Below are 13,486 nucleotides of genomic sequence, written 5' to 3'. Positions count from 1 at the left end.
AAGACGGCGATGACGATGACGATAACAATGACGATGACGATGACGATGACGATGACGATGAAGATGAAGATGAAGATGACGATGACGATGGGTACGATACTGACAACGCTGTCCGGGAGTCGTGCAGGTCCTATCTCTCATCAGGTTCTATCTCTGTCCGACATACGCGAGAATACCGAAACATCTTATACGCGACAACGCGAACCTGCTAATCCTATTTAAACAGGACGCCACCAATTTGAAGCACGTGTACAACGATCACGTGAATACCGACATGTCGTATGAGGATTTCAGTGAGTTATGTCGTACATGTTGGCAACAAAAGTATAGATTTCTAGTGATAGACAAGGACAGCTCGCTTACGAACGGGCGATACAGAAAAGGATTTAACGAGTTCGCGATACCGCAGAGCCATTAGTCGTCGACAGCACTCTCTAGAGTTTAGGATGGCTGATAATATTCGCGAGCGTGAAAAGGTTGCCATCGAGATTGCGAAGACGGCCGAATCGATCCGCAAGAAACACCGCGCTCTGAAGACCGGAAAGATCGATGATGATATCGCCGTCAAGACTCACTTTAAACCTATTATCGAGCTGCTACAAAAGATTGTCGACAACGCGACGATTTCGGTGGAAAACGAGCCTAACACCGACGACGACGACGACGACGACGGTGTGAAGATCGAGACACGGTATGAGGGAGAGACACCGAAAAAGAGAAAACATAAAACTATCAAGCGATATAAAGAGGAGGAGGAATTGAAAAAGAGAAAATATGATATTTCGAAGCCATTGGACGCTTCACTGCCGACAACATCTACACCGATAAGCGTACTACCTGTGATACCCAAAGCATTCGTAGACGAAAATGTTTTCGAAACCACGCGTAACCCGCCCGAAATATCCCTTCGACACTGGTTAAGATCGTCGGAAGGTCGACAAATGATGCGAAAGGATTGGGGGCCATTAGGACAAAAGTACATGGACGCTCTCCTCGATGCTGATGAGAAGAAAGAAATTGATAATGTATACGGAGTCTACTTCGGCGAGAATGAAATGCGGCTCGGCAGCAAGCGATTTGCGATTGACAAAGATGACAATATAATCATAGGCGACACGCGGTACATTGGAACGCCCGGATTGTACGAGTTGATCTTCAAGAAAAGACCCGATTACCAGGAGGACGATTTGCAAAAATACAAGCACATATTATTGGCGACAAACGTGCATAAACGCAATTTTGATGTGCAAGGTCGTGTGAAGGGTAACAAGGGGGACAAGTACAAATATATAATCGCACCGTTGACGCGGGTGGAGAGCCCAAAATCTGGCACTGGAATGCCTCGCGCTATGACGCTAACCGACAATAAGATTGATTACGTGCACTGGGACAACCCTAACGAGCTAGTGGATCGCCTACGATTGCTCGACGCTTCGCGCCAAGCTGGCAACAACGCGCATGACAACGAGATCCTGTCAATCATCGAGGAACTGCGGGAAGCGGGCATTATTATAAATTAAACGGGGGTCCCGACAATCTATTCAGTCCATCGCGTGACACTCTACAAAGCATTGCAAAAAAAATGTCTATCAATAAATTTGGATTATTCGAGAGGAGAATTGATACAACCGGCGATCATTGGCACACATTGATGAGAAGATGTGTGCGTAAAAACGCTCTATGTCGCGTCGCTGCAGATTTTGACGCGAGATCGCGCAAGATTCGCCGTGTAGCGCAACCTGAGGCGGATACCGATGCCGTCAACAAATTGTACCTGGAAGAGTGCTTTAAAACATTGATGGTCCAACAGAAAGAGTTAGATGAGAAGCTGACTGCGTTAGAGAAGGATGTACGAGCGTTGGAGACTGCGATAAAAGAACTTTTGCGTGCGCCAAACACTATCTCAGACATCTAATGAGCGGTTGGCTCGGAAACGTCCATCAAACAAACGTCTAGAAGAAGGGATTCTCGAGTGGTTACGATCGACGTGCTACCAAACAACAATGAGTGGTATCAGTGACCGACTCGGAAGCAGCAGCTGTGAACGACCCGGAAGCAGCAGTGAACGACCTGGAAACGGTGGTAAACGCGACCGCTACGATCGAGGTTACGATCATGTCAAACAGGGTTGCGAACGAGGCTACGAACAAGTCCTTAAAGGTTACATACAAGGCTATCACCAACTCAGTAAGGGTTGCGAACAGGTCAGGGACGGTTACGATCGATTCAAAAGCGGCTGCGAACGGATCAGAAACGACTGTGAAAAAGGTTGCAAACGAGTCAAAGTAGATTTTCGAATGGGTCAAGGACGGGAGTGAACAACGTGGCACGAACGTGAACGAACCCCGAAAGAACCCCGAAACAACGTGAAAGAACTTCGAAACAACGTGAAAGAACCCCGAAACAACGTGGCACGAACCTCGAAACAACGTGAAAGAACCCCGAACAACGTGGCACGAACCCCGAAACAACCTGAAAGAACCCCGAAACAACGTGAAAGAACCCCGAAACAACGTGGCACGAACGTGAACGAATCCCGAAAGAACCCCGAAACAACGTGGCACGAACCCCGAAACAACGTGAAAGAAACCCGAAACAACGTGGCACGAACCCCGAAACAACGTGAAAGAACCTCGAAACAACGTGAAAGAACCCCGAAACAACGTGGCACGAACGTGAACGAACCCCGAAAGAACCCCGAAACAACGTGAAAGAACCCCGAAACAACCTCGAAACAACGTGAACAAACCCCGAAACAACGTGAAAGAACCCCGAAACAACGTGAAAGAACCCCGCAACAACGTGAAAGAACCCCGAAACAACGTGGCACGAACGTGAACGAACAAGGATGAATAGTGAAAATAACAACGAGCAACATAGTTTGGAGAGAAGGCAGTTGGTAAACGAGTTGCACGCGTCAGCGAGAAAAAATTTCCCTCAAAGGCATGTCATAGTGCGAGGATACGATGATCTGTGGCAAGCCGACATTGTCGAGATGCGTCCGTACTCCCGTTTCAACAGAGATTACCACTACATACTCACCGTCATCGATGTGTTGAGCAAGTATGCGTGGGCTGTACCACTCAAGAGTAAAGGAGGAAACGAGATAGCTGACGCAATCGTTGAGATAATTCAAGACAGCAAGAGATGTCCGAAAAACATGCAAATCGATAACGGGAAGGAATTTTACAACGCCGATGTGCAACGACTTATGCGAAAACATGACATTAATCACTATTCGACATATTCGGTATTGAAGGCGACGGTCGTCGAGCGATTCAATCGCACGCTAAAAAACGACATGTGGAAGATGTTTACGCTGAATGGCACTTACAAGTGGTTCGACATACTGCCACGCCTCGTATCAGATTACAACAGACGCAAGCATCGAACGATTGGTATGCGACCCGCCGACGTTACCCCCGCGATCGCCGAAAGACTCTTGGCTACCGTGTACAATCGTGTAAAAATCGCGGGCCCGGCAAAGTTCAAAGTAGGTGATCAGGTACGCGTCAGCAAGTACAAACAACTTTTCGAGAAGGGTTACACGCCAAATTGGACAACCGAGGTGTTTAAGATTGTTAAAGTGCAGCATACTAATCCCGTAACATATCTACTCGAGGATTATCGCAAGACATCTATCGCTGGAGCGTTTTACGAGCACGAGCTGCATCGCGCAAATTGTCCGGAAGTGTACCTCGTGGAGAAAATACTGCGCAGGAGGGGTGACGAGGTTTACGTGAAATGGCTGGGATTCGACAGTTCGCACAACTCTTGGATACATAAAAACAATGTTATTTAATGTTATTTTATTCAATCATTGTATAACATAATATATATATTGTATACCATATATAAAATATATAACAAAAAATATATATAAGAGTTTTTAACAAGGCTCTGTAATATAAATATAAATTTAACGTATAAGACGGGCAACAAGAGCCAAATCGCGGATGACAATGCGTTATCCTAACGAAACTAAATAATTTTTCGTTAGAATTAAATACCGGTGCACAAGGCACCAAATTTTTACTTGGACACGGCCAAGATTTTAAATATGAAATAATCTCATATTTTGAGATTTAATTTCAATACCCCTTTAACCCCCCTACGGAAAATAAATAAATGAATGCAAGAGAAAAATATAGATCCGAAAATCGCTGAATCGGGAATCGAACCCGAGACCTTTCGCTTGCCGGGCGACTGCTCTTCCAGCTGAGCTATTCAGATCCTTTCGATTCTATACTTTTCTCTGTTATATATATTAATGTTGGTAAACAAACGCATTTTTTAAGCCAGCGTGTAATAAATATAAGAGTTTTAACAAGGCTCTGTAATATAAATATAAATTTAACGTATAAGACGGGCAACAAGAGCCAAATCGCGGATGACAATGCTTTATCCTAACGAAACTAAATAATTTTTCGTTAGAATTAAATACCGGTGCACAAGGCACCAAATTTTACTTGGACACGGCCAAGATTTTAAATATGAAATAATCTCATATTTTTGAGATTTAATTTCAATACCCCTTTAACCCCCCTACGGAAAATAAATAAATGAATGCAAGAGAAAAATATAGATCCGAAAATTCGCTGAATCGGGAATCGAACCCGAGACCTTTCGCTTGCCGGGCGACTGCTCTTCCAGCTGAGCTATTCAGATCCTTTCGATTCTATACTTTTCTCTGTTATATATATTAATGTTGGTAAACAAACGCATTTTTTAAGCCAGCGTGTATCAAATATAAGAGTTTTTTAACAAGGCTCTGTAATATAAATATAAATTTAACGTATAAGACGGGCAACAAGAGCCAAATCGCGGATGACAATGCTTTATCCTAACGAAACTAAATAATTTTTCGTTAGAATTAAATACCGGTGCACAAGGCACCAAATTTTTACTTGGACACGGCCAAGATTTTAAATATGAAATAATCTCATATTTTGAGATTTAATTTCAATACCCCTTTAACCCCCCTACGGAAAATAAATAAATGAATGCAAGAGAAAAATATAGATCCGAAAATCGCTGAATCGGGAGTCGAACCCGAGACCTTTCGCTTGCCGGGCGACTGCTCTTCCAGCTGAGCTATTCAGATCCTTTCGATTCTATACTTTTCTCTGTTATATATATTAATGTTGGTAAACAAACGCATTTTTTAAGCCAGCGTGTATCAAATATAAGAGTTTTAACAAGGCTCTGTAATATAAATATAAATTTAACGAATAAGACGGGCAACAAGAGCCAAATCGCGGATGACAATGCGTTATCCTAACGAAACTAAATAATTTTTCGTTAGAATTAAATACCGGTGCACAAGGCACCAAATTTTTACTTGGACACGGCCAAGATTTTAAATATGAAATAATCTCATATTTTGAGATTTAATTTCAATACCCCTTTAACCCCCCTACGGAAAATAAATAAATGAATGCAAGAGAAAAATATAGATCCGAAAATCGCTGAATCGGGAATCGAACCCGAGACCTTTCGCTTGCCGGGCGACTGCTCTTCCAGCTGAGCTATTCAGATCCTTTCGATTCTATACTTTTCTCTGTTATATATATTAATGTTGGTAAACAAACGCATTTTTTAAGCCAGCGTGTATCAAATATAAGAGTTTTAACAAGGCTCTGTAATATAAATATAAATTTAACGTATAAGACGGGCAACAAGAGCCAAATCGCGGATGACAATGCGTTATCCTAACGAAACTAAATAATTTTTCGTTAGAATTAAATACCGGTGCACAAGGCACCAAATTTTTACTTGGACACGGCCAAGATTTTAAATATGAAATAATCTCATATTTTGAGATTTAATTTCAATACCCCTTTAACCCCCCTACGGAAAATAAATAAATGAATGCAAGAGAAAAATATAGATCCGAAAATCGCTGAATCGGGAATCGAACCCGAGACCTTTCGCTTGCCGGGCGACTGCTCTTCCAGCTGAGCTATTCAGATCCTTTCGATTCTATACTTTTCTCTGTTATATAAATATATATTAATGTTGGTAAACAAACGCATTTTTTAAGCCAGCGTGTATCAAATATAAGAGTTTTTAACAAGGCTCTGTACTACATCCTTACAACATATACATATAATATTATAAATATAATAAATATAATTTACAACGGTATTCTATAATGTCCCCACGGCAAGGTGTCGGTCGACTCAGGTACGACATACCGTTTGTCGTCGTAGGGACTTAGAGTAATTTTTGTCTCGCTGACGGTATACACTTTATGCAATTTCGATCTTATGCATGACTGCTGACGCGTCATTTCAATTTCGTCATTAAGACAACGCGTATAATCGTCGAATGTTATACTACGCGCTACGACGTTACTTTTGACACCTTTTGCCTTTTTAGTCCTTTTTACCATCCACCCGCAAAGCATACATTTTTGCTCTAAGCCCGACGAATTCGGTCATTATCGCGCCGTTATTCTCATCTTTCATCAGACCCGGCACCTTTTTATTCGCGAGTGGTATACCGTACGCATTATTCTCGGCGTAGTCGCTGGTATCGAATCGAGCGATATCGCGTTTCAAATTTTCATAGACATCCTGACATTTAATTTGATAAATTAAACTGTCCGTGTCGGTGTACATTACTCTACAATTGTCACGATAGAGCGGTGACATGTATTCGTGGTGAAATTCATAAAGACATACTTTTGATATGTCGAGTATGCACATGCCGACGTAGATTGGTTTGTAGATTTTAACTTCGAGTTTGCGTAATTCAATTGCAACTAATTTTTCCGAAAATATGCTAGTACTATGAAAATTTGGTTTCGCGATCATTGCCTCCGTACCGTACCGTCCGTCCCATTTTGTTAATAATTTTACATCAACATGATTGCGCACATTTTCCATCGTCTTGCCGAATACCGCAGTATTCATCAATTTATATAAATTTTTTTCAAAATCGTTTTTCGCATGTGTTCTAAACTGCGTGTTGAGTTCGATGTATTTTTGCAGCCACGCTGACTGCGTGAATTGTAGTATGCGGTATATTTTTGTTATGCGTAGCCCGTGGCGCGTGCACTGCTGTAGATTACGATAGTGTATCACGTAGCGCTTCTTATCGCAAAGCGTTGCGAGGAGTTTATACTCCCGCTTGCCGGGCGGCTTATCGCGCGTCGGGCAAAACGGTAGGTCAATGTGCGCGTCATGAAGATGCCGCGGATACTCTAAATCTACTTCGAGAACATAGCCAATAGGCGAATCGAACGCGATAGATGATACGTCAAAATTCGATCTACCCACCGAAAATCGGCATACGGAAATGGTTGACACATTGCCCATTCGTACAAATTATTTACATCGAAATACATGAGGTACGATGAGGGTTTCGATGGGTCGTACGATTGCATGTACTTGTTATTAGCCTGTGCGTATCGGCCTGAACATTGACTAAGGCCGCCGCGTATACCTCGTTCGACAAACATAACCATGTCAATGTCTGTTAATAATTCAAATTTTATATTTGTATGTTTTAACATGGCGTCCCATGTATATCCGGGGAGAGTATAATAATACGCGGGATCGAGTCCGTAACTTTTTATACAACTATCGCGAAAATTCTCAAATATATCGGTCAATAACAAGACATCAATTTTTAAATATAAATCACTATATTTGCCTAGCGTTCGAAGGGAGAATCGGCTCCAGACGGTCTCGGCGTGCGCGTAATCACTCTCGGATACTGTGTCGCCGATTAAGGAACTGTAAAATGAGTCGCGCGGCGGTAAACGTGTGTCTTGTAATCTGTCCACGCAGTCAATGTATTCGTACGGAAAGACGCCCTTCCGTGTCAATAAATTAAATTTTTCACTAGTTAAATTTGGTTATTCCGAATGTAAAATTTTTAGTTTTTCTTTATCCAAAAATGACGCTAATTTGTCGAGACTAGCGCTGAGAAACTTGTACGAATCGATAAAGCGTAATTTAATATAATTTTTCGAATTATTATCTTGTGTCAATCTAACAGTCTTCGAGAATGAAATGTATTTTTCCTTTGTTATCGGCAGTAATTCGATTTCCCCTTCGAACGCTGTGGCTATGTCCTCGATAATAAAATGTGCGTCGTAGCCGGACAGATTGTGAAAGACTATAGGGATACAAAATGATTCTTTGTAATTTAAGTTACAATTTGAATGCGCAGGACCCCTGTACCGCCCGGTGAGGTGGCAATGATCGCGGACGCGTATATCGTCTTTGTCAAACGGTTTTTCGCAAATGTGACAATGCGTCGCGGTGCGAAATTTTAACCACTCGTCAGGCGTTAAATTTACCATGGGGACATTGGTCGTTAAAATATTTTTTACGCGGATTGCTAAATTTTTAAGCTGTTCGGCGAACCATGCGACGCAATCGACACTACGGCGGGAATTGTACGCGGATAACGAACTGTCGTACGAACACTGTACATAGTATGCGATGCTGAACACTTAATGGTGTTGATGATTTTTGGCATCTTCGGTCTTTGCCAAAACACACTCGAGGTCGGCGTACACTACAAACGGCAGCCGCTCCTTCCTCGTGTAATTGTCGAAGCTGAGCCACTTGTCATTCTCGCTCGGCAACCGGATAGCGCAGTCGTTCAGTTTCCCGCAATCTTCCATATGCGTCTGCAACTGGTCCTCAGAATAGAAATAATGTAGGCATCTGTAAAAAAAAAAAAATTTAATTAGAAATATTTTAAATATAATTTAAGTTTACTATATACTTACCGATCGCAAATAAATTTTCTACATTTGTGTTTGCTCAGTTGCGAGCTCACGAGACGAGACAGATTTTTAATGCATGTGAAATGTCCAACGCTGTTTTCGTCCTCCACGTACAGCAGATTGACGTGCCTGTCCTTCTTTTTTTCCGAAAGACGCAACGGGACGATGTTCTCGTTCTCGATGATGTACACGTTTACGGAGATGTCGTTTGCAAGTTCGAATTTTTTAATTTGATTCACAGTCACTGAAAACTCAATGTTTTGGAGGTTCAGCACTGTGGTGTAATGCGGATAGGAGGATTCTCGATCCACATGTATATCAGCGGGGTACAGAGCGGCCACCACTGACCATGCGAAACACGCATTGTCCGCTGATCGCACATTAACAACCGCTCTCTTTGTTACAATTTTTTGCGGTAATGTGATACGACATCCCGCGCGCATAGGATTATACTTGTTGATATTTACTGTCAAATCTATTATCCGCGACAATGCCCAGCCGCTATCGCGTTCCTGGAACTCTTCTAGCGATGCTAGCGTGGGCTCGATTACGCGGCGCTCGTACCACTCGCGTACATCGGACGTGCAAAAGAGTTCAAAGTTTCTCGTGTTAATACTTTTATTGGCGCGCTTGTCACCGGACACAAATTCACCGTTGAAAACAGTGTTCACTTTTACACTGATGTGTCTCTGCAGCACATTCTCCACGTTCTCGACTACAATGTCTGCGGCATTTTAAAAAAACTGACGCGGTTCGATGTGGTCTGCGTTAATTATCGCACCGGTAAGTATACGGCTATCGAACGCCGTATCGATTTCGCGCCAAACGAGTCTTTGCGCGTTATTGCCGCCGCCACTGAATCCGCCGCCACTAGGCATGGATTCACCGACATACCGTCTCTGCAAGCGCATCTTTGCACCCTCGAGTCGCGCTATTCTCGCCACCAGAGATTGTCTATGTCCAATCGAGAGACGCGGACGCTTGGCACGGCTGCGTTCTTCCAGCTCTTCGATAAATTCTTCGCACTCTTAGCCATCCGAAATATTCGCCCAAGTTAGCAACTTGGCGGGAACGCTCCAACAGGTCGCGCTCAATGTTCTCCATTTTTGTAAAAAATTTACTTTTTCACACTTATTACAAAAAAAACTACTTTGCACACTAAACTTTTTTTCTTGCACCTCGAATAAAGCGTGCGCTCGCCAGTGGTACTATGGCCCGGCAGCTGCATCGGTCCTCGTTATATATCCCGATCATCCCTTTGTTCGTGGGGATGATGATGCAATTGTTAATTTGCGAGAAATATTTGCGCTATCTTATCTTCAGAGAAAATTTAGATATCGCTGATAATTCTTAGAAATACATAGATAAGGCCGCCATTTCATTTCACCCCGTCGGCAAGACACGCCGGATCGGATTGACATGTCGCAACCTGTACGGATCAACCCGCTTGATTGTCGGCAAACCTTTTGTTCTTAATAATTCGCAGAATTATCTTATCTTCAGAGAAAATTTAGATGAAGAAACGCAACCCCCTTAGTAATAGATGTCTGAATGTCGGCGCTCGGGATCCAAGCTTGGATTTTGCGGCAGCCATTCGCAGAATTTATCTTATCTTGGGGTAATACATATCTATTTGTCGGCGCTCGATCCAAGCCTGAAACGGCGGCAGCTATTCGCAGAATTTTTATCTTATCTTGGATTTTCGGAGAAAATTTATGAAAACTTAGATACCGCTCAAGCTTATCTTATCTTGTTTATGAAAACTTAGATACCGCTCAAGCTTATCTTATCTTGTTTATAAACATATCAGGTAACATGATCCCCTTATCTTATCTTGTTTATAAACATATCAGGTAACATGATCTCCTTATCAGGTAACATGATCCCCTTATCAGGTTATCTGATATGTTTATAAACAAAAGATAAGCTTATCTACTGATAAGACCCCCTCCCCCCGCGTGACGTCACCTCCCTCGCCCCCGATTCCCCCCCCCTGCCCCTCACCCCCCCTCATTGCCCCTGGTCTAGAACCCCCATAGTATACCTACTTATTTTTATTAAAAAAAGACGCCAGTTTGTCGAGACTAGCGCTGAGAAATTTATACGAATCGATAAAGCGTAATTTGATATAATTTTTCGCATTGTTGTCTTGCGTTAATTTAACAGTTTTCGAGAATAATATATATTTTTCCTTCGTTATCGGCAGTAATTCGATTTCCCCTTCGAACGCTGTGGCTATGTCCTCGATAATGAAATGCGCGTCATAGCCGGACAGATTGTGAAAGACTATAGAAATACGAAAAGATTCTTTGTAATTTAAGTTACAATTTGAGTGCGCGAGACCCCTGTATCATCTTCGTCAAACGGTTTCCCACAAATGTGACAATGTGTCGCGGTGCGAAATTTTAAGGGGGGAGTCTGATTTAGGAGCCCAAGAAAAAGCGTTTTTTCAGCAATTTTTTTGAAAGGGAAGGAAATGATTACTGTAAGCGTAAGTTTGAGAACATATTGTACTGTATTTTAGCTTTAAAAAACAATTTTTGTTATTAAAAAAATATTAAAATTCCTCAAGTTATGATAATTTTGCCCGAGCGCCTGGAGTCTGCACTTGCTAATCGGTGCCGGTGATGGAGGTCGTGCGGTGCGTCTGAAACAGTCGAGACAAAATTTTTTTTAATTTTTATAAGTTTCTTTTCTATATAAACTAAGAAAATACCGAAGAAGTTGTCAAATTCCAAATTTTTTCGAAGTTTAAAAAAAATTCACTTTTTTGAAAAAAAAATTCACTTTAAGTTGCAAAAAAAGTAGTTTAAATAATACTTTTGTCCAACTTTTTTAGTTCAAATAGAAGATAATTTAATACTGAAGCTAGATCACTTTGATTTTTTTCGATCGGACGTATATTCTTTTTGCTATTGCCGGCACCGTTTTCTACAAATCGTAAAAATGAAAACTCGAGAAAACGCGCTTTAAAGTTTTCGGTCCCAAAAAATATAAGTTTTTGGGTACTTACAGTAATTAGAGGTTACTCAGCTATCCCTGGGCCATACAGTAGTCTTTTCTCTTCTTCAAAAAACTCGTTCTGACTCAGGGTTTCCAATCTTCGGGCTGTACCTCCTTGATAGAAACTGATGCGCGCCGGTTCTCCCGCGTTATGCGCTCGGCATCGACGGCGTCAGCAAAATTTTTGCATCGCTGACCGATGATGATATCGAGCAGCTGCATAGTGGAGAGTACAGCAGAGTAGCCCTCGTTGAAAATGCCTGCAGCTATATATGCTGCAATTTCGACGATTTTATGGCCGGAATTCAGATGTTTCGAACTTAGGTGCCACACAAGCAAATTGAACGATTCGTTGGAATTTTGAGTGTGGCCGCCTAAACACCGCGTCATTAAATCGTCATTAGAGAGCTCTTCGTAAATCGGACGAATGTGGTTCTCCACGGTTTCATCGATTAATCTCGTCGGATGTTTATAAGATGCAAGACTATTCGCCGCTTGAGCCTTGCGCCATTCACACCAACTCTCGGCGCCTTCTGGACAATTTTCATGCCGAGGATTTTTATCCGTGGAACAGTAGTGATCTAATGTCGCTATAATAGCTTTCTTCATGCCTTCCACTGAATCAATATTTCGGCGAATTGCCAGACCGTAGTATATTGTCAATTTCTTGATTACGCTTTCCGCTGGCCGCTTCTTTCCTCCGAGTTTCTCGGTTTTTCTTTTATTTCGTAAACGAGTACCCATGCGCTTTTGCACGTGTCCAACACACTCATTTTTAGTCACTGTGCACTCGTCCCCGTAAGGATTGCTATTTAAGATACTAGTAAAAGTTTTCGAGTCGCCATCGCCGATATAATTAGTGTACATAACTCCGAATTTCTCGACGGATCTGGAAAATATCTCCATTATGGAATCCACCTCCATCTTCCCTGCCGAACCTGCATGATTTGAGGAGCATGAGTCTTTATGATTCTCATACCACTCCTCAAATGCGTCTTTGTCCAAAGTATTTTTACTCATGGCACACGAATGACAATATCCACTTTTTACAATGAGATCGATTACTTTGCCACTGTAGTATCCGATGAGCGTTGTTACACCGTACAAGGAAGTATAACCGCGCTTTTTCCACGATCCATTGCCCGAAACCTTCAAATGATTCGCAGGTCTTTCATGTTCAACGTTTCTTTCTTTTTCTTCCTTGACGGCTTTTTCGCAGGTGCTCTCAAACATTGTCTTCGACGCTGCGTACAAATGCTCAACAATATTTTGGTAAGTAGATTTTGCTAAACCTATAGAAATATCTATAAGGTCGCAGAATACGTTTATCCCTTCTCGTGCGATACCAAGAAGCCTCATAACAAAAACAATTCGTCTGTTGATTTCGTAGCCGGTATGGATTTCGCGTCGACCACACATACACTGGACAATAATTTTAAATTTTAGGCCTCGATGCCCGCTTTCTTGAAACGTTAGTTTTTGCTTGCACGATCGGCAAATTGCGATTTCCGAAATGGCGAGAAACACAGATATAAATTCAATAATACGGTAGCAGTGCGCAGAATAAATAATGACGTCATCGCAGCTTGCTGTCGTTAACTTCTGCTTACTGCGGCTTGTGTCTAAGTCTCCGTCGTCCGATGAAACACTTGCAAAACGATTGCCGTGAAATTTCCGCTTTCGCGGTTCCGCAGCACGCTCTCTTTTAGATCGATCACCTTTCGGGTAGCTTGACAT

The 13,486-nt window shown here is 42.2% G+C and overlaps 2 protein-coding genes across 2 annotated transcripts; one reads left to right on the top strand and one right to left on the bottom strand.

Moving 5' to 3' along the window:
* Window positions 1–446: 446 nt before the first annotated feature.
* Window positions 447–1,520, top strand: LOC146721858 (uncharacterized). The gene is made up of 2 exons (XM_085486188.1): window positions 447–691; window positions 830–1,520. The coding sequence occupies exons 1-2, from the start codon at window positions 447–449 to the stop codon at window positions 1,518–1,520; spliced, it is 936 nt and encodes a 311-aa protein (XP_085342314.1).
* A 9,746-nt stretch (window positions 1,521–11,266) lies between these two features.
* LOC146721857 (uncharacterized) lies at window positions 11,267–13,486 on the bottom strand. Its single transcript, XM_085486187.1, is given in 3 exon segments — window positions 11,267–11,393; window positions 11,760–11,860; window positions 11,863–13,486. Coding segments are annotated over 2 exon segments (1,713 nt in total). The 3' UTR covers window positions 11,267–11,393; window positions 11,760–11,771.

This window comes from Nylanderia fulva, unplaced genomic scaffold, assembly GCF_048542155.1.
Source record: "Nylanderia fulva isolate GAGA-0341 unplaced genomic scaffold, ASM4854215v1 Scaffold400, whole genome shotgun sequence".
In the NCBI taxonomy this organism is placed as follows: domain Eukaryota; kingdom Metazoa; phylum Arthropoda; class Insecta; order Hymenoptera; family Formicidae; genus Nylanderia; species Nylanderia fulva.
The sequence above is the reverse complement of the archived record's forward strand: the minus strand, read 5'-3'. Positions and strand labels throughout refer to the sequence as shown.

Excerpts from the sequence above, each read along its gene's own strand:
- LOC146721858 (XM_085486188.1), top strand. The coding sequence starts at position 447 with ATGGCTGATAATATTCGCGAGCGTGAAAAGGTTGCCATCGAGATTGCG. Across the intron at positions 692-829 it reads GGTGTGAAGATCGAGACACG|CGTACTACCTGTGATACCCA; the intron begins GTATGAGGGAGA and ends TACACCGATAAG.